This window comes from Equus quagga, chromosome 11 (assembly GCF_021613505.1).
Source record: "Equus quagga isolate Etosha38 chromosome 11, UCLA_HA_Equagga_1.0, whole genome shotgun sequence".
In the NCBI taxonomy this organism is placed as follows: domain Eukaryota; kingdom Metazoa; phylum Chordata; class Mammalia; order Perissodactyla; family Equidae; genus Equus; species Equus quagga.
The window spans coordinates 76734975-76755791 of record NC_060277.1 but is presented as its reverse complement, the minus strand read 5'-3'; the positions used below and the strand labels follow the sequence as shown (position 1 = coordinate 76755791).

General features: G+C 55.0%; 2 protein-coding genes across 3 annotated transcripts in view; one reads left to right on the top strand and one right to left on the bottom strand.

The window, feature by feature from the left end:
• The window catches only part of MYO1D (myosin ID), a 237943-nt gene extending 222553 nt beyond the window's left edge, over positions 1-15390 (top strand). The window contains exon 22 of the mRNA XM_046675411.1: positions 13005-15390. Within this exon, the coding sequence (XP_046531367.1) occupies positions 13005-13161 (157 nt within the window). The 3' untranslated portion in view covers positions 13162-15390. The remainder of the gene's footprint in view (positions 1-13004) is intronic.
• A 1340-nt stretch (positions 15391-16730) lies between these two features.
• CDK5R1 (cyclin dependent kinase 5 regulatory subunit 1) overlaps positions 16731-20817 on the bottom strand; it is a 5247-nt gene continuing 1160 nt past the window's right edge. The window contains exons 1-2 of one of the 2 annotated variants that reach the window (XR_006890463.1): positions 18952-20736; positions 16731-18256 (exon numbers count right to left, since the gene is read on the bottom strand). Coding sequence is in view for 1 of the 2 variants with exons in the window: in XM_046674326.1 (XP_046530282.1) it covers positions 19525-20448 (924 nt within the window). In the remaining variant the exon portion in view is untranslated. Of the gene's footprint in view, positions 20737-20817 lie in introns of those variants that run through there. The other variant, XM_046674326.1, reaches the window with a different exon arrangement.

The window sequence follows — 20817 nt, the reverse complement described above, 5'->3', positions numbered from 1 at the left end:
TCTAAGTCCAACGCTGCTGCTTAACGGCAAGTGTATAAATAATATAGAATGGTGTTCCTGACAAACCACTACACATCATCTGTTCAGAGGAGGATGTGGGCCGTGTGCATGTTCAGTCCAGTCCCATTTAGCACCTTCATTGATGATGTGAATAGAGAATAAACAGCAGTGTTCACAGATGGTGCTAACTTTGGAGGTGCTGTTAACAGAAGTGTCAAGATAGGAGAAGTAGAAATGTAACCAGGAAAAAGCAAAGATGAAAAAAAAAGAAAAAGCTCAACACAGCAAAGGGAAAAAAATCTTTCAAACAGATGTTTTTTGATAAAAAGCCCCAAAGACGTGAGCAAAAGCCTTGAGATGAGAAGTTGAAGGGAGAGAGCGAGAAGAGGGGAGAGGTGTGGAGAGAGAGAAAGGGGAAGGCTTCAGATGACTGTCAGAGAACCTCAGGGCCCTGAAGCCCACTGCCCTTGGAGATGATGGATGTGGCCTGGGCGTCCCTGAGGGCCACAGACCCCCAGTTGTGATGCAGCTCTGGTCACAGCTCTGTCGCATTTGTTTTGTGGTAGGGTTTTTGTTTGATTTGGTGGTGGTTTGTTTTGTTGCTTCTGTTTTTGTTCTTTCTCCGTATTTGAGGGAGCTGTGGGTATGGCTTTGTTCTCTTAGCTTGGTTTTGAAGGGTTTCATTATCCCTGGCTTACAGTATTAATTGGGACATTTTGGGAGGGATGGAGGAATGCGGCCTCAACAGAGTCCAGATCGCAAATATATAAAGCAGATGGAGCACTCTCCCCGCCTCGGTCTCTGACGTTGCTGGAGGGGCAACAACGCAGAGAACCGAGTGGCAGTCACGGGGCCTCTCCGGGGCACTCAGCCAGGCCACCCCCAGCACACGGAGGCCGTGCCCTGATGTGCCTTGCCGGGGAAGGGCTGCCAATGCACAATGAATAGGAACCTTCTGGTTGACAAAAACAGAAATCAAGAGTCTCCACGGAGCGACAGGCCTCCTCGGGGACTCCAACTAGAAAGTCAAGACACCAGTGTACACTGGGGAATAGTCAACAAAGTCCACAGACTCTCCAAGCACCAGAAGAGCCCATCCTTTGACAGCCTGGACTCAGCCATGCCTGGAAACATCAGTGTCATCTCCTGGCCAAGAAGTGAAAGAAGTAAATGTCCAGGAAGAGAAATCGACGAGGGGTGAAAGTGCGCGTGCAGTGGGGGTCGTGTTGTAGGTCAGAATGCCCAAACCTCATTGTCATTACAGCAAACCCCAAATGCCTTTTTCTCTGACTCGTAAGCACCAAGTTTTAAAGAATTCTGTGCTGCAGAGGCGATGCCCCACGCTAGAGCTAGAAAAGTATCTTAATGTAGGGACTGCACGAATGGGGGTTCAACCTGTCACTCAAGAGACAGACAGCCTGGGCCCAGATCCTAGCCTCACCACTTTCCAGCTGTGAAGAGCCACTTGACCTCTCTAAGCTTCTGTCTCCTCATCTACGGCGTGGGCACAGTGACAGTGCCTCATGAGGTTTTGATAAGGTTTGAATGAGACTATGCATGTAAAACGTCTCATACAGTGCCTGGTACATGGTACGTTCTCCATAAACGTTGATGATGATTTTCAACCTCCCCTCCGCTAATCGAACACCCCTTTACAACTATACAATGCACCCTGCTCAGTAGCACCAGCTGTGGCCAGCAGACAGATCAGTGATCATTAGAAATATCTGTCCACAGGACTTGGGATATTACTGAGAAATTAACATAGAACCAGTGTCTGCTCATCTCCATTCAACCTCAAGAAAAAAAGGATGACAACACGTTCATTGATGTAATTCCTGGAACTTCTCTAACCTTCCATATATGTTTCCAGAATCCATCAGTCCAGATGTTTGTCATCCTACCAAATTTTTTATTTCGCAGAGAATGTCATTAGCAATGGGAAGGGAGTGCCTAATATGTGAACCTTTGGATTTACAAAGCAATGTAATGGTTCGCTTTGCAAAAGGATTCTTCAGTTCCCAAAAAGCATCCCCTGAGCAGAGAGCATCCCTAGTGGCCTCAGTGACACTGTCCACAGAGACGGACCCTCATGCAGAGCGAGGTGCCACGAGGGCACGTGAGCCCCACCTGACCACCTTTGGGCCCAACCCAAGCGCACTGATGGTTCCAACTCACTTCTCAACAGCCCCGCCTTGAAGACGCTCGATGCTGGCCTCGGGTCTTCTGGTTGGTGTCTCGTGTCAAACTGAGTCCCAGCTGCTGTCTTAATCGTGTCTTTCAAAAAAATTCATTCTTTCTATAGACGTTTATGGAACTCCTGTTTGGGATCAGACACGGCACTCAGAGCTCCTGGGATGAAAACCGCTCAGCTCTCTGCTGTGCTCAGAAGCACACTGGGAACGAGGAACAGCTAACGATTATGTTCTCATGGCCGTTTCAATGGCAGGAGGCACTGAGGGTGAGACTTGGACTCTGGCCCAGTTGCCTGGGTTCAAGTCCTGCCTCCACTGTGTGACCTCGGCAGGTACTTAGTCTCTTGGGCCTCATTCCTCTTCTGAAAGTGGAACTTACCTCGTGCTGTCACGAGGATTTCGTGAATTGATATTTATAAAGCACTTAGTAAGTGCTGCATGCTTTTTTGCTGTTGTTACATTATTATTATATTTTACTTTTATTCATATTTATACTGTGTTATAGTCAGAGAAGATAATTTCTGTGTGACGCTCATTCTTAGGTATTTATTGAACTTCCTTTTACGCTCCAGCACCTGTTCATGTGTACTTTAGAATAATGTGTATTCTCTGGTTGTTGAGCACAGGGAATACACACATACACACAAGCTTATTAACTGGGTTCAAATCGGTGTTCCTTTAACATCATCTGCGGGTCTATATGTTTTTTAGAAAAGTGTGTGAAGACGTGTGCTATGGTTGTGGAGATGTCATTGTATCTTTGCACATCTCACGCAGTCTCACACAAACGTACTAATTTTTATTTTCTGGGGAATATCTTCCTGGTGAAGTACTCCTTGATCAAGAAAACCGTAATCCAATGAGTTCTTTTCCCAGCAGTGCTTTTGGCCAGCTTTCCTGGGATTAACATCTGCCCTGTGTGCCTTGTCCCATTCCTTCATTTGTAACTTCTCGTTGTCAGCATGATTTAGACGGGTCTCCTGCAGATAGCATAGAGCTGCATTTCTCAGTGAAATCTGAGAAACCCCTGTTCGTGGGGCACACGCTCCTGGGTTTACACAAACATGTTCATTTGTGTGTTCTTGTTCCCGTGTTTCTCTTTCACTTCCTTTGTTCCTCTCTTCCACCTTCCATTGGATGAAGCTCGTTTTCTCATCCTCCTTCCTTCTCCTTCTTTGGAAGTTGTGTGTGTCAGCTCAGCATTCTCATTTACCATTTGTTTTCTTCACACCTGGGCTCAGCCTCCTTGCCCTCCTTGCCCAACAAGACAAGGGCCTAGAATGCTCCACTGGGACCCCTACTCTGTTTTTCATGTTGTCATTAACCATGATTTTAGTTCCGCGTTGGTCTAAACCCAAGGGTCGTCGTCACTGCCGTCGTGGTGTTGTACAGTGCGTGCTTATTTAGATTTGCCTGTTCGCTCCCCAACACATCTCACAGGCCACTCTTTTCCTCTGGATTCAGGATCTTCCCTGATGACGTGTCCTTCTCAAGTCCTTGCCCTGAGAGCTGACCATCCCAACTCTCTGAGCCCTGGTTGTCTGAGAAAGTCTTCATTTTGCCCTCACACTCAGACGATTGTTTGGGTATAGAATTCCAGGTTGACGGTTATTTTCCTTCAACCCTTTGAAGACTTTGTGTTTTCACTATTTTCTCACATTTAATGAGAAGGCCTCCTATTCCTTTGCAATAAATGTGTCTTTTCTCTCTGGGTGTCCTTAAGGTTTTCTCTCTGCCTTTGGTGATCTGCAGTAGATTTGCTTTTCAAGAGGTCAAGAGAGAGAAAAACTTGAGGTTTCAGTTTTTTACTGAAAAAACTGTTTGTTTTCCCACACGGTGGTTCCTTGCCACTTTGCCAGGCTGGAAGGTGATGTCTTCTGGTGACCTTTCCCTAGACAAGGCAGCCCGCGAGGGCCCAGCCTCATGTAGGACCTCAGTCCTAGTTCCCTCGAGTGTGGCCCAGGTGTGACTCCCGCTCAGGACAGCACATCCCTGGGCTTAGCATCAGTTGGCCTCACTTCCCCTCCTTCCTCCTGATACCTGGAGATTATCCCGTCTTTCCTTCAGCCTCCAATTTTATCTTAAATATTCCTTCTGTCAAATTTTATTCACATTTGTGGACAGTTGTAAGCGGCCAGGGCAGCGTGTCAGCTCTGATCATGCTGTTGGAACCAGCACAGCATGGTGGCGTGCTCAGAGCTGCTGGAGGACAGGGACACAGATGAACACCAGTCTCAGCCGGGGGGAGGGGGTCGGGGTGGGGGGCGGGCCATTCTCAAAAGCTCTGGGGAATGACTGACGGGATTTTAGCAGAGGAGTGACGGGATCTTTCTGTGCCTTTAAAAGATCTCTCTGATGACAGTGTCGAGGATGCATTTGAAGCCGGGTGTGGGGCAAACTGAAGGCAGAGGAGTGGGTTAGGAGGCCACATCGGTAACCAGGGGAAAAGGGCTGAGGTTCTAGGCTGTGGCGGTGACAGTGCAGAGAGACTGAGGTGGTGAAATGAATGGGACTTGGTGGCCTGCTGCGGGCAGTGGAGGGAGAGGAGGGGTCCGGGCTGACCGGGCTTCCTGGCCTCCGTGACTGGGCAGATGATGACAAGAGGAGGAAGCAGTTTATGCCTGGGGCGTGAGCTCGGTGTTAGACACATAGAGACTCAGCTATCTGTGGAATAGTCACAGGATTTGTCCAGTGGGTGGCTGAAAATATGTGCTTGGACATCATTCTAGAACAGGAGATGCCGACTAGGTAGTTGTGTGTCATTGAAACCACAGGCGTGGTGACACTACTGAGGGATAACGTATCAAATGAAAAAGACAAAACAGTATTTAAGGAGAAAACAACATACTTCTGCAGGATTCCTAATTCTTCTGGAGGTGTCAGTCTGGACATCACCCCCTCTGGAAGCCCACCCCAGCCACCCAGGCTTAGCTGGCCCTCCTCTGTGTGTGTTGAGGGGTGAGAACACTTGCCTGTCTCCCTGTCAATAATGGGAGGGCCCGAGGGGTCAGCCCAGTGGCGCAGCGGTTAAGTTCACACGTTCCACTTTGGTGGCCCCGGGTTCACCAGTTCCAGATCCTGGGTGCAAACCTGCGCACCACTTGTCAAGCCGTGCTGTGGCAGGCGTCCCACATGTGAAGTAGAGGAAGATGGATGTTAGCTCAGGGCCAGTCTTCCTCAGGAAAATGAGGAGGATTGGTGGCAGATGTTAGCTCAGGGCTAATCTTCCTCAAAAAAAAAAGAATGGGACCCAGCCTGTCATAGGTGCTTGGTAAATAGCTGCCAAGAGAAGGAGAGCAGACAGGGGAGAAATGAGTGATGCTGGTCAGTGAGGAGAGAGCTGGGGGGATGGGCGCCTGGCCGGGAGGGGCCGGGAGCAGTGTCAGGGCCACAGGTAGGGGTAAGTGGGGATTCTGCCCGCTGGACCCGGGAGCCAGATCAGTTCAGTGATGTGGTGGAGGCAGACACCGGTCTGCGCTGAGGCCTCAGGACGAGCTGCCTGCCGAGAGCCATTTAGGGACGAGAGAAGTTTTATTTTCTAAATAAAAATGGTGTCACCCCCACCCCTCACCAACTGCAAACCCAAAAAGGACTCCACAGACCAGGCAGTGCGACACCCCGACTCTGAGGATCGCATGGGCGCTGGACTCTCAGCCTCGCTTTAGCAGTGGCCGTGGTAAAAGTATCCATTCGACCCTGACAAAAACAGAAGTAGCATTTCCTAAAGCAGGATTTTGAAAGAGCTGCCCTTGTGGTTTGACATGAGCAGAGGGACTTGCTTCTCAAAGGAAGTGAAACGTGCAGTGAACAGCTGCAGACGTGAGACCCAGACGCGCCATCAGCAGCCATTGTCCTCAGCGAGAGCAGAGGCGCATGTCCCAGCAGCATCCAGATGGAGAGCGGCCTGTCTTCATGGCTCTAGGGTTTTTCCTAAAACACTTCATTTCTCATCACTTTGAGAAGCTTCTGTTTACTACCTGAGTACCCTTGGCGCAAGGCGAGCTTCCTCTCCCCACTTCCTGTGACCAAACACCAGAAAAAATTGCATGAGCCTCACGTTCTCAGGAACTCCTTGGCATGCCTCCGGAGAACACGTTCCCCAAGCTACAGCAGGGCCCCTCCTGTCCACTGCATTTCCCGTTAAAGTGCATTCACTAGACCCCGGGTCAGCACTGCCCATGGGGAAGGCCACGGGAATGCCATGGAGAAGACAGGGGCTCCCTCGTCTCCCTGAGTCCTGGTCTATGGAGGTAGGTCAGCAGGCAAGCGGCTCCTAATCCTGCTGACCAGGGGTCTGGACAGCAGGGGCCGTTTTCTGGGCTGATTCAGCTCCTAGAGAGACTTGTGCTGCCCCACTCTGTGCAGGACCCGCCGGTGCCCGGCCAGCGCAGGAACTCGCATGGACCGAGCCTTGCATTTACCCACAGATCTTTCTAGTGAGCAGAGGATGGGCGTCTATATGAAAAATGGAAGGAAGTAATTTGATAAAGGCCATTTGCCTGCCGTGATGGCTTTGAACAGATGAAACCAGATGAAAGTCCCCGAATTCCACAGTTTGCTGAGCCATTCGATCCTGTAACAGAAGATGGGGAGGGAAAGCCCCTCCCCCCACGGCCAGCCTCCATCAGCAGCTGTCACTTGGCTTGGCTTGTCATCAGAGAGTGCGCCCCCCTGCCTCCATCTATAAAATCTGCTCTTTTCTTTAAAAAATAAGGAACGCGCTCTGGCTCCATCAGGATTTCCGGTGTGGTGGAGCTCAAGCAAGAGCTGTCACTTGACACCCTTCCCCGGAGCGTCCACTGCCTGCCCACGCTCCACTCTGCTGCTGCTCTGTCTCCAGAAGAGGCCCAAGAAACCCCTCGCTGGTCTTAAAACCATTCTGGTTGAACTTGAAATGGGGACAGAAATTGGTTTGAGGGCAAGTTCGTATTTTTCCTTTAGCTCAGTCCACTTTTTAAAAAGTTATTGTGGTAAAATACACATAACATAAAATCTACCATTTGTCCTATTTAGTACGTTCCCAGTGTCGTGCAACCATCACCACTATCTAGTTCTAGAATATTTTCATGGCCCAAAAGGAAACGCTGTACCCTCTAAGCGGTCCCTCCACACCCCTACTCCTCCAGTCTGTTTTCGTTCTCTATGGATTTGCCTGTTCTGGACAGTTCATGTCAGTGGAATTATACAATATGTGGCTTTTGTGTCTGGCTTCTTTCTTTTTTTTTAAGATTTTATTTTTCCTTTTTCTCCCCAAAGCCCCCCGGTACATAGTTGTATATTTTTAGTTGTGGGTCCTTCTAGTTGTGGCATGTGGGATGCCACCTCAGCATGGCCTGATGAGCAGTGCCATATCTATGCCCAGGATTCGAACCAGTGAAATCCTGGGCTGCCGAAGCGGAGCGCGTGAACTTAACCACTCGGCCACGGGGCCGGGCCCTGGCTTCTTTCACCTAGCATGGTGTTTTCACGGTTCATCGTGTTGTGCAGGTGTCAGTACTTCATTCCTATGGCTGGATGCTGTTTCGTTGAATGGACATACCACCTTTTGTTTGTCCGCTCCGTGGTTGATAGACGTTTGGGTTGTTTCCACCTTTTGCCTATTGGAAGTGCTGCTGCTGTGAACATTCCTGTACAAGCTTTGGCTTGGACACCTGTTCTCAGTTTGTCGGATATAGATCCAGGAGGGGAATTGCTGGGCCAGGTGGTAATTCTACCTCTCACTTATTGAGGAACCAACAAACTCACTCAGCGTCGTCTTCCTTTGTGGTCTGTCAATGGCCGCATGTGGACGGCACCCACCGGTGTTGTCCAACAAGCTCCTCAGACCAGGAGGCCCGTTCTTCTCACTGTTCTGTTAGGAACTCAACACATCGTAGCCACTCGACCTGCTCTTCTGCCTAAACCTCACAGCCGCCCCCTGAAGACGGGCCGTGAGGCAGGGCAGGCCCACTCTGGGCTGTGCCAAGGCAAGGAGCAGGAGCACAGGCATTTCTTGTCACCTAAGGTGCCCATAAGCCTATTCCTTTGCTAAGGAGCGGCCCCCTCCTGCGGGCCTCCCATTCCGCAGGCCGCCTGCTTGCTTTCCCTTTGCAATGAGCTTCATGGACTGGGCCCGCTTCTGTCCTAGGCAGATCGCCACCCATCGTGCCCAGCATCTTCCTCTTTATGAGGCTGCAGCGAGTACTAGAAGTTGACGAAGCTGCGTTGCTGGGAGAGAGCAGTCTGCAGAGCGAATGGACCCAGCAAGCCCAGACGGCAGCCTGGCTAGACGCACGGGTATCGCCCAGCAGCACCCTCTGTGTGCAGGGTGTGTATGAAGCCCCACGAGTTCCCTCTCCACCCTTCAGGAACTTGCATTCAGAAAGTGGAGACCAGGGTCCGGCCTGGTGGCGCAGCAGTTAAGTGCGCACATTCTGCTTCGGCGGCCCAGGGTTCACTGGTTCAGATCCCAGGTGCGGACATGGCACCACGTGGCAAGCCATGCTGTGGCAGGCGTCCCACATATAAAGTAGAGGAAGATGGGCACGGATGTTAGCTCAGGGCCAGTCTTCCTCAGCAAAAAGAGGAGGATGGGCAGTAGTTAGCTCAGGGCTAATCTTCCTCAAAAAAAAAAAAGAAAGAAAGAAAGTGGAGACCAGTGCATGGGGCGTGGCTGCTCCATTAAACTTATAGGATTTAATCACAGGGTTAAAATCCACCCCTAGCATGTAGGACAGTCAGGAAGGGATATTCCAACAGAAGCATTCGTGGGGAATTAGGAACTGTGCTGACGTGTGTGAAGAACATAGACGGATGCGGTAAGCGCAGCTCTCCTGAACGCTCTTTTGGAGGTTCTTAGCGCTTAACTGAGACAGGAGTGATAGTCCTTCTGTAACGCAAAATAACAGCGTATGCCCCCCGCGTACAGTGCTTTGCATCTTTTAAAGTGGCCCATGGGGCCGCCCCGTGGCCGAGTGGTTAAGTGCGCACGCTCCGCTTTGGCGGCCCGGGGGTTCGCCGGTTCGGATCCTGGGCGCAGACATGGCACCACTCATCAGGCCATGCTGAGGCGGCATCCCACATGCCACAACTAGAAGGACCCACAACTAAAATACACAACTATGTACTAGGGGCCTTTGGGGAGAAAAGGGAAAAATAAAATCTTTCAAAAAAGTGGCCCAGTGCGTCACTGACCGGACTGAAAGCACCCTGAGGGCAGGCAGCTTGCCAGGGCTCAGGGGAGGACCCAACCTGGGCTACAAACTCGTTTTCAGTACCTGACATGCAGCAAGCACTTGGTGGGTGCTTGGAGAGCAGACGGCTGGATGAAACCATTCACCCATTTGCCTTCTCTCATAAAGTGGCTGAGAACCTGTGTATTACTCACATTTGATGGTCACACAGACACTCACGGAGGTTTGAGTGACTTGGACAAGGTCGTGGAGCTTGTCCAGGAGTCCAGACCCTCCAGCCCTCAGGCCCCTGCTCTTAGACTCAGGCCTCAGAGGAACCAGGAGAGATGTCATGTGGGCTTAGAAAATGCCAAGCCGAAATCCAGGGGGCAGTGTGGGCATCACCGCCGAACTCTGCCTCTTTCCTAACGCATCTCGGACTCTCCTTCAGTTGAGGATGCTGTTGGGAAGTGGGAAGGAGATATTTGCCACAGACCAGGGTCTGCGGTCAGGGAGGGGCAGGCTGCAGACAGGCGGCCGAGAGGGGCTGGAGGCAAGGCCAGTCGACACATGCTCTGCACACGGCTTCCCTGCACCCGCTCCCCTGCTCTCCTGCAACCGGGCCCGTCTGCCCCACGTCCTGGGCCTGTGCTGTGGAGTGCCAGCATTGCCCGGGGGAGGAGAGGACGACCAACCAGCTATCCTACGACAGCATGCAGGGCCACCGGGGAGGGGGCTGAGCAGCCGCAGGGCTGGCACAGGAGAGGTGGGACGGGGAGAGGGAAGGGGGCCGGGAGCGCATCTGCATCCACCGCATCCACGTCCTCTGCTTTCCTTCTCGCCAGTCACTCAAGAGAACCTCCCTTTCAGCAGAGCGGTAGCCTCAGGTGGGGCACGGGCCAGCCTCAGTGTGAGTGGTAGTTCCTTGTGTGTTCTCTGCTTGGGTCTCCCAGAGCATGGTTCTGCTTTCTGCTCTGCTGGAAGCTCCCTGCAGAAGGGGACTGTCCCTCGTCGGCCCCTCTTGCTCCTGCAACTTCCTCCCCAGCTGGTACTGACTGCACAGCGCTCACTGCCTAAGACACAGGGAGAAGAGCAGAGACGCTTTCCACCTAGCCCAGCCTGGGGAGAGGGATCTGGAGCACGGGCCTCCAGCCTGCATCCCCGTCCCCACCGGAGGGCCCATTTGCAAGGAGAAGCCCTGCCCTTGTTACCCTGTTACCCGCTCTGTAACAGGTGCTCGCTGTCCACCCTAACCGCGCACCAAGACCACAGGGCAGATACTGGAGATACCAAGAGCCCAGAGGAGGGAGGAACGGGGAGCAGCTCTCTGCCGACACCAAACTCGGACCTGGGAGGGGGGGGTCTCAAGTCAGAAGGACCCTGCTGAGAGTAGCATGTCCCGACTGTGTGAACATGAGAACGTGGGGGTGGGGCTGGCAGTGCCCATTCCCTCTCTTGGTCTTTCCCAACTGAAGGAATGTGGCTCTTTTCAAGCCCTTTCCCTAAGACTTTGAGTCCCCAGGTGACTCTGGACCCCGCCGTGCACACACTTCTGTGCCAGGCTCCCTGGGGAGCAGGAAGTGGGAGGCAGAGCCTGTCCCCAGTAGTGCACCAAGGGAAAGACACATGCCACCAGGAGGCGAGGCAAGGTGAGGCCTCTGCCCGGGTCTGAAGGGGGACACCACCGGGGAGGCTTCCAGAGGACACAAGTCCAGCCCTGAGGGGCCAGAGGCGGTGCCAGGTTGACCGAGGGAGGCAGGGAGGCCGCCCCGGCTCAGGAACCTGCAGGGGAAGGCGCAGGCTCCGGCCAGCAGGCCACCAGGTCCTGGAGATGGCTCCAGCGCAGGCTGGGCTGCAGCGCTGGGCTCTGTGGCCCAGGGCGGCGCGAGGGCCAGGACGAGGATCACAGGGCCGCGCATCTGCCCCGCACAGCAGCCGGGCTCCCACCGGCGTGGAGAAGTGCCTGAGTCACTGCCTCTGACAGGCTCTGCTATTTTTGTGTCCAAGTCTGGTTAAAAATAGCTGTCTAAGCCAAGGCTTTAGCTGCAGCTGACAAGACGTTAAGTATTAGCTACCTAATGCCCACAGTGGTGACCGTGGGTCTCTTCCTGTGTCCATTTGCTGCCTCCACGACATGTTTAATGAGAAGCAGGTAGGAAATGGCCATGAGAAGAGCCCCTAAGAAACCGCAAATTCCTTCCCAAACCGTGGGGCCCACTGAAGGGCAGGCGCACTGGGCGGCCTGGGGACATGCGCCTGGACCGGGTGCTGGAGCAAAGCTGTGTCCTGGGCACACTGAGGCCATGACTGATGTGTTCACACTGAGGCTGTCACTGATGTGTTCACACTGAGGCCATGACTGATGTGTTCACACTGAGGCTGTCACTGATGTGTTCACACTGAGATCATGACTGATGTGTTCACACTGAGGCCCTGAGTGATGTGTTCACGGTACCCTTAGGCCCTGACTGGTGTGTTCACACTGAGGCCCTGACTGATGTGTTCACTCTGAGGTCGTGACTGATGTGTTCATACTGAGGCCCTGACCGATGTGTTCACGCTGAGGCTGTGAGGGTGGCTGCTGTTGGCCCCTCCTGCAGCACCCGCTTCTGGGTGCTGTCTGGCGGCCAGGGTGGGCTGCCTCAGTGCCATACTGGAGAGAAAGGTGTCTGAGCGATGGTGCCTCTTGGGCAAGCCGGTGCCTGGGAAGCCCTCACACTCCCCTGGCCCACGGAGCCTGGCTGGCCAGGCAGAAGCACAGGGGTGCCGGCCTCAGTCTGGCCTCCCCCTGTGCTGTGGACACATGGCACTCGCTGCTCAACACCAAAAGCCACATCAGTCCAGGGGGCCCAGCAACACCCCAGACGCCGCCCTGAGAGAGAAGGTGTCCCCGGGGCCACAGAGCAGAGCCAGCCCATGCTGACTGGAGGCCCCAGGCTGGCGGGCCCTTCTCCTCTCCCCTCCCAGCGTGGGGAGAGAGCTGACGAGACCCAGGCCCAGGGGCAGCGTGGGACCCTGCCAGCCTGTGTGAGCAGCCGTGAGGTGCCCGCCCTTCGACAGGTTTCTCAGCTCTTAAAATAAGAAGCATCTGAAGTGCATTCGGTGCTGCATGAGGACCTGGAGGACAGGATCTGCTCCTACTCAGCAAGTGCACGGCCTCTCCACCCCCGCCACGTCAGGCTCCTTGGGGCCGACACCCACCTGGAACGTGGAGCCCTGGCCGAGCCCCATGGGCCAGCAGGAGACACGTGACTCCGGATGGGCCATGCGCTCTGACTGCACAGGGCTCCCAGCGGATATCTAAGGCCCAAGTGACTCTGTCCCCGGCCTCAGGCCAGACACTTGTGGCATCTCCCTCCTCTGGCCCAGCTCAACACGCCGGGTTCTCTGGAGCCAGCAGCGGGCCCAGGGCCAGAACTTCAGCCCCTCTGTTCCGATGGCTTTGGCTCGAGGCTGCAGCCCAGTGCCAGTCCTTCCTGTCCTCACCCTCTCTTGGGGCTCCTCAGGTCCCCTCTGAGACTCCAGTGCCCATGTCCCCTGGGCACCTGTGAGGCAGGAGCTTGGCAAACGGTGGGCCCTGGGGGTTGCCAGGGAAACGCACCCTACTCTGGCTGCCTGCTAACTGCCTATCTGGTCTTTTTCTTTTCGGTTCTTCCAGTGAGAAGCGCCACCTTCAAGTCAACGTCACCAACCCCGTGCAGTGCAGCCTGCACGGGAAGAAGTGCACCGTCTCCGTGGAGACTCGGCTCAACCAGCCAGAGCCCGACTTCACCAAGAGCCGCTCGGGCTTCACCCTCAGCGTGCCCGGGAACTGAGCGCGCCCAGAGGCCTCGCCAGGGAGCGGGGGCTGCGGGGCCTGGAGCGCCGTGGGCCTGGGGCGGCCACCTGCCACCCAGCATCCCAGGTGCCCGTCTCCTTGCCGAAGCCCTGCTACTGCCCGCTAGAAACGAGCGCGCAAGGCCCGAGCTTGGGAGGAGCCTCTCCTGCCCTCTCTAAGGCCCCTCCCCTGAAGTTTCCTTCCTCGCTTTCTGCCTTTGATCTACATCTTCCTCTGTCCCGACTTTCCACGGTCCCCATTCAACAAAGACCCCAGTGCCCTGCCCCAGACCCTGGGCTGACATCCAGACCATCTCACCTCAGAGGCAACTGGATGGTGCCTCAGTCAGTGAGGGCCTCCCTCCACTGGCCAGGGCAAGTCAAGTGCCTTGACCCGGTGACCAGACGCTGACCCTGCGAGGGGGCGGGGGAAGCCCAGGACAGTTTCCCCCAACCAAAGACGGGCTCCCCCGGGGGGGTTGTGGCACATGTGGTGGAGATGAGCTGGGGATGTAGCTCTTCTGTCTCTGAGAGCCCAGCCTGCCACCCCCTCCCCCAGGGTGACTGTAGTGCTCCTTGGTCCCAGCAGCTGGCCAAAGCCACCAAGCAAGCAGGTTCCCCTGTGGGGCCAGCCCCTCAGCCCAGGCACCAGTGGCCGGCAGAGTGGCCCCGCCCAGTTGGCCGTCCATCCCGCCCGGAGCCTGCCCCGGGCCTCCTGTCTGCCCTCCAGGAGAGAGCGGGCGGGACACTCCAGGGCTCATCTGACGTCCCCCGCCACCCATGACTTTGTCGTTTGCAGGGTTGCTAATCCTATATCGTGGCTGCTGTGCCCACACTCGTGTCAGGAACACTAATAAGGAAATGGAGTCACATGGCCGAGGGGAGCCCTCAGGGGGCCAGACGTCTCCCCTTCTCACACCTCTGTCTCCTGCTCATCTGGAGAACCAGGACTGGGGCGGGAGGGTGGGAGCACACAGCAACTCTGGGAAGGGGTCGAGCGACAACCGAGCGTGGGGTCCTGGCACTGCAGGCCAGGCCAGGATGCCCACCCCTGCCCTGCACAGCCCCCCCACAGCTGGGGCCCCAGCCACCGGGCACCCAGACCTCCTGCCCAGAGAAGCCACCATCTTGCCCGTCTCCGCCCAGCAGAAAGCCCACGTGCTTCAGATGCCTTCCTGAGCCCACCTTCCCCGGCCTCCGCTCAGGAGGGCACCACAAACTCCGGGAGCCCGGGCCTCCCAGCCCAGGAGCCTTAAAGGGAGGAGAGACTCTGGGCACCCCGTGTGGGGAGGGGCCCAGGGTGAGCCCGCGCCTCAGGAGGAGCTGACCTCGTCCTCACTTTCTGCCCCAGACACTGCCCCTCCGCCCGCCCGCCTCCTCCCCCCAGGCTCCTGTCCTGCCACCCTGACCCCGCAAAATACACCATGTGCCCAAGTGCAGCCTCCTGTGCCTTGCCTGGTGTCTGACATGGTCCCCCGGCTCTCCCCCGGGTGGTCCCGGCAGCCTGGTCCCACCTGCACCCCCCTCCCCTGCTTCCTAGAGCTCGCAAACATTTGCACTGTGTGCAGCCTGCAACCAGGAATCCTACTGGCACCCTGTCCTTGGAAACCCATTCGCATTCTCCAAGCCTGGTCAGCTGCCTGCGCAGCTCAGAGGTGCCACCAGCCCAGTTAGCAGTGCTCAGAGATTTGCCCATCACCTTGACACTGGCTGAACCATCTTAACTGGAACATCGCCTCTCCCTTCCACTTATTATTTCCCCAAACTTGTTGCCTTACACTAGATACATGCAAATGTACGTTTTAAACACACCAAAATGGAACATGCCAAATGAGTGCCTTTCCGAGGCTGGCAGGGGCTGGGAGCAGGAGTCTGCCCTCCCTCCTCGTGTTGCCTGCGGCCCCTCAGCCCAGGGCCAGGCCTCCCGGCTGAGGGCCAGGGGACACTGGCTGTCCACAGCACTTTTTCATGATGTCCTGAAAGAAGTCACAGTGTGTGGAACTGAAGGAGGATCAGGAATTTAGGGTGTAATCACGGTAATGCTTCCGGGGTGCCAAGGGGAAAGAAAGCAGGAGGACACAGTGATCGGATGCAATGAAGTGTTTCTCTTGATTTAATTAAATGCAGTTTTATGGTTTGGTGCGTATATTCCTATTTTCCATTAAATTAACTTTATTTCTAAAGCATATTTTGATTTACCATCAAGAGCAATAAAGCATTAAATCTTATTTTTAAAGGTGTTCTGCTTACCTGTAATTGAAAACTATACCCATAATTGTGAAATTTTAGCTTGTGTAAAATCAACCGTTATCCCAGAGGATGGAAGAAAGCATTAGTCACAAATAAGGTAAAAGGGAAGATAATTTCTCTGAGGTTTTTGAACTGAAATATTAACTAGGGAGCGAGAAGAGAGCTAGGGGGTGGGCGGAGGCAGTGGAGTGAAATTCCAATGTTTTCTCCCCCCACGTTGAGGCCTGTGCGATGGACTCGAAGCCCAGTGCCTTCATGTTTACTGAAATCAAAGCACATTGATGTCAAAGGCTCACATTCCTACGGCTGCAGCTGGGGGAGGGTCTGCATGAAGGGGGGACCAGTCAGCCTCTCCCCATGTTGGCTGGGGGGGGGACAGTGGGAGTGGCAGGAGAATGAGCTAGCGAGCAATCGACCTCACGGTGGGATGGGGGGCTGCAGGCAGGCAACGCAAGGCCAGGCCTTGTGAGATGATCAGGCACTCCCAGCACCCAAGGGCCTTGCGGCCACAGGATGCTGCCAGGTCACTGGTCATTGGCAGAAAAGAGCTTCTGTGACTCAGACCAAGGGAGATGCCCTGAGGAGAGCGAGCGGCCCTGATCCCAAGGCTGGCGGCTCCCACAGTGCAACCTGAGCAGAAATGCCTTCCCAGTGTCCAGGGGGCAGCTCCAGAATGTGGGGCACAAGCCGGGGGAGGATGGAGTCCACACTGCCCTAGTCCCTGAGGCTTAGGCTGCTAGCGTGAGTGGGCACAGACCACTGGCAACACAGCCGGTAGGGGGCCCCACCCTGGCCACAATTATGGGCTGGGGTAGCTGCTGCTCTGGAAGCCCCAGGGCTGGATTTCTCTCTTGGAAAACTGCTCAAACTGGCAGGGTTAGGCCACGTGGACACCAGTCCACTCCTGCTGGCCTAGGAGCCTCTGGGCAGCAAGCACTGAGCAGAGCCAGGCCCAGGACGCATGGGGGCAGCAGCCTTGGAGCCAAGCTCCACAAACAGTCTAAGGCCTGGTGCCGCCTGGCAGGCGGTCTCAGTCACCCAGCTCTGCCAAGCTAGAGGAGCCTTTGGGAAGCAGCCCCTGCCCCCGCCCAGCAGCTAAACCAGAGTGGACTTAACCTGCGCTTCCCTCCTAATCACCTTAGCGTTCACACACGCGCTCCTTCAGCCCTCTCCCCTAACCCTGCCCTCCTCCCTGCTCCTCTCCCCTCCCCCATTACACAAATCCAATTATGTTCCGAGTGCAGGAATCATTTACAAAAGGGGCCCCCAGCCTGCTCATGAATGACGTGCCCACAAAAGAGGTCTATGTAATGGATGATCAGTGCATTTTATTTAATCAGCACGGTACAAAAATAAATAAAAATAAGGGAAGGGGAATTAAATTACAGCCAAACTGAGCTTCATGACCTTGTCAGATTATAAACCACACATACTTACAAACACACTACATACATACAAAATGAGACAAATATAAATTAATATTAACAATACCCACAGTTTGGTCAAAGAATAGCTACAGAAGAAATTGCACTAAAAAACCAACATACATCGCACGTGTGTAATTAGCAGTTTCAAATATACAGCTATGAATAATTCCGAGTGAAAAAAATGGCACATTTTCTTTTCATTGCAAGTTTAACAACTGTTGGAACAAAACTAAATTCTAATAACTGCATGGAAAGAATATATCAACCCTTCAGGTTTACAAGAAAGAGAGAAAAACCAAATCCTGAACTATTATTCCTGTGACTTGTTCTGTGCACGGGTGTAATTTTCACAGCCATCTGTTCTAATATTATTTTTCTTAAGACACAAAATGCTCCTGGTTTGCATGCACAATATCACTGTAAAAGCAACAATTAAAGAATAAAGGGGTTTTTTTTTTTGTAGGTTAGTTTTTTTTCATTTTTTTATTGTTGCTCTAAAAGTAGTCTTCATAGCAGCATGTCAAATGGGTTCATTGCTTGCACACTCAAGTATCTGAGTTCCTTTACACAATACTGATGACCAGTGCAAGGGGAGGGAGGAGCACACGACAGGCTTCACATTGATGGAACTAGAGAGTTATTTTCTTAGTCCCCAACCATTCCTGAAATTTGCACCTCCTCCAAGAAATAAAAAAATAAATATGGAGAAAGAGAAGGAAACACACAGAACTGGAATCCTGTGGATGAGACTCAGCTGCACAGCTTCAGGCCAAGTTCAGGCAGGCGAGCGAGTGACTAAGACACGCGCCCCTCCTCCTGAGACTCAGCACCCGAACCTCCCTCTTCCATGCCGCCAGGGCCCGCCGCCCCCACGGGCCTCCTACCTCAGGTCACACGTGGCAGCAGGATCTGAACAGACAGGCTGTGTGACAGCTCCCGCAGAGAAGAGGCGCTGCGGGGAAGTCTGTGCCAGCAGCCGCAGGTTCCTTCCAGCTCCGCATCAGATTATCCGGCAGTCCCGGGAATGGCTCAGCATGGGCCTCGAGGCACAGCTGGGGCGAGTGCTCCCCGGCACAGGCAGGCCCTCTTCCTCATATCTGGGAACACCACAGGCCGGCAGGCTCTGCTCCAGGCCTCATAAACCGGGACCTCAATTTCACAGCTTTCTCTTTTTTATGTGAATTTCAGTAGTGCTTGTGCTGAAATCGGCAGCCACCTGGACCCTAATCCTATGTAAAACTACCCTCTATCCCCCCTGCCCCCCCAATTCCAGCACTCCCAGGGGGATTGGGACTAGAAGAGAGAATTCTCTGTAGCATCTTCACATTGGTCTTTGTTCCCCAAAGCCGGAGTGATGGGCCATGGAGGAAGACTTGCTCCCTTCTCTTGGTCCTCTCCCAAGTCCCAAGCCACCAATCTGGGAGAATTAGAAAGAAAATTGATTAAGTACACATCATGTGTTTTTACAGCCACTAGGGAAAAGTGGAAACCAAAACCAGCAGCTGCAAATGCTCAGTTGTGGAATCAGCAGGCTTCCAGAGCCATGAGGAGTTTGGTACTCCCAGCTTGTAATTGTCTCCAAGATGCAGCTGTCTCACTGGGCCTTGCAGGGCAAGGCTTCATCTTCAGAAGAAACTGAACTGTTTGGAAACAGCTTTGAATGAACAGGGCTGGGGGCAGGGGAACATCATTACCACATCACCCTGATCCCTGACATCACCCCCTAGCTCTGCAGGACATGTCATGTGCACCAGCAAGAGGCCTTAGCCCTTTGGTGGGCACCAGCTGGGTCTCAGGCATGGCACCCCCACCTGCCCAGAAGGCAGGCTGTTGAGAATGGGCACCCGCAGCTGTCCTGGCCTTTGCCACAGGGTGAGTAAGCTGCATTAGTCAAATGACAATTCACCCAGGAAAGGAGTTGTCCCCAGCTTCTCCCCACCCCTTTAGCTGGGACCCCAAATGAAAGAACTTAATGAGTCAAACCAGCACATTAACCAACACTACCAACAGGGCTAGGAGCAGGGGACAAGAGGGCCGGGCCGGGCCGGGGGGCAAGTTCCATGTCTCCACTAAAGGAAAGCCCTTCTCCCTAAAAAAGAAAAAAGAGCAAACCAGGGTCGCGCGTGGTCAAACGGCAGGACACAATCTTTGCACCAGGCCGGCTTCTCCTCCATTGAAGAGGTTGTCCCAGGGCGGTGGGCATCCCGCCTCACAAGCCCACGCGGCTCAGTCAGGGTGGCTGGCTCCGGGAGCCTCTGGGAGAACGGACGACCCAAAATAGGAACCAGAAAAGGGCCTCCAACCAGAAATGCCAATTCCTCCCTGGGCTAACTGGCCGGAGACCCCTCTCCAGCTCCCACGCAGGAAGCAGCCGACAGCCTCACCTGCCCTGGTCCAGCAAGGGCACAGGTAGCAGAAGCAGGTCAGTCCTTTGAACTCCCCAGAGTGAGAGGTCAGGAGCCTGGGTGGCTCTGAATACATCTTCTTGGTTTTGCACAAGGTTCGGGAGTTCAAAAGCGCCCAGAGTTCTTGGCAGGGCTGAAGAAAACCCCAAGGAGAGAAGGTGGGAAGGGCGAGGCCCTTGGTGGCTTTGCTAGACACATACTGTACACGAAATCTGATTTGTTTAATAATAAATTTTTAAAAATGGATTAAATCCTTGAGCCATGATGCGGGCTATAGGGCTCACCGATCGAGTCCTAGGAGGAGCCGCTTCTTGTCCTCCTGGCCACTCTCGTTCTTCAGGTCGGAGAACACCTGTGTGAAGTAGTGTGGGTCGGCATTGATCTGCAGCATCTTGGAGCTCATGAGGTTGATGACGGAGAGGCAGCGGTCCCAAAAGGCCTCCTTGCAGCTCTCCACCAGGAAGGGCTTGAGCGGGTAGGAGATCTCGTTGCCCATGTAGGAGTAGGAGAGGTACAGGCAGGTCAGCAGGACAGCCTGGAGCTCGTGGTCGGAGCCCACCTCAGAGGAGATGACATCCCTGCAGAGCATGTAGAGGAAGACCACGTTGGCCGGCGTGATGAAGCCCTGGTCCTGCCAGCCCTGCAGAAGCAGCGAGCGGTCCACGCTGCGCAGCCAGAGCACAGGGTCCGTGGGGGAGAGGTGCTTCAGGCGGTAGCACCGGCGGCAGAGAAACTCGCCCAGACAGCGCAGCAGCTCGCTGGTGGACGCCTGGACGATGACCCGTTTGGGCGTCCCTGCGGAGGTGACAGCAGGGTGCGGGGCCTTCTTGACGGAAGAAGAGACCCCGGTCTGGGAGCCCGAGAGCTGGCTGGCAGGGGGTGCGGGCGGCTGGGCCGGTGGGGGCTGGGCGAACGTGGACAGGTTGGCGCACGACAGCGACTTCTTCAGGTTCTCATTGTTGAGGTGCGTGATGTTGCTCTGGTAGCTGCTGTTGGGCTGCACCTTCTTGGAGTTCTTCTTCTTGGCCGACACGGCCACAATCCTCTTCCAAGGCAGCACGGAGATGAGGGAGTGTCGCTTCAGGTTCTTGTCCTTGGCGTTCTTGCTGTTCTGCACGGCCGTGTAGTGGCCCACCGTGGCCGCGCCATCCTCAAAGAGCGTGGCCTTCCGGTAGCTGGGGGACAGGGACAGCACCGTGCCCATGGTGCCGCTGCGCGCCGGGCGGGGGCCCGCGCCCCTGCGCGCCCAGCCCGCCGGCCGGAGGGAGGACGCGGCTCAGCGAGCCCGCGGCGGCCCCGGGGAGGAGGCGGGGGCGCTCCCGGGGGCGCGTGCTGCCCCTTCGGATCTGTGTGGAAAACAAGATGGTTCTCAGCACCAAGCGGGGCTCGCGCCGCGCTCCTCCGCCCGGGCCTCGGCGGCCCTCGCCGCCTTGGACCCGGCCCCGGCCCGGGCCTTCCCCGGGCTCTGCGGCCCCGCCCGCGCCCCCGCGCCGCAGCCCGGCCGCCCGCACTGCAACACCCCCGCCCGCCGCCGCCGCTGCGGTCCGGATGGCCGCGGGAGGGCCCCCGCCTC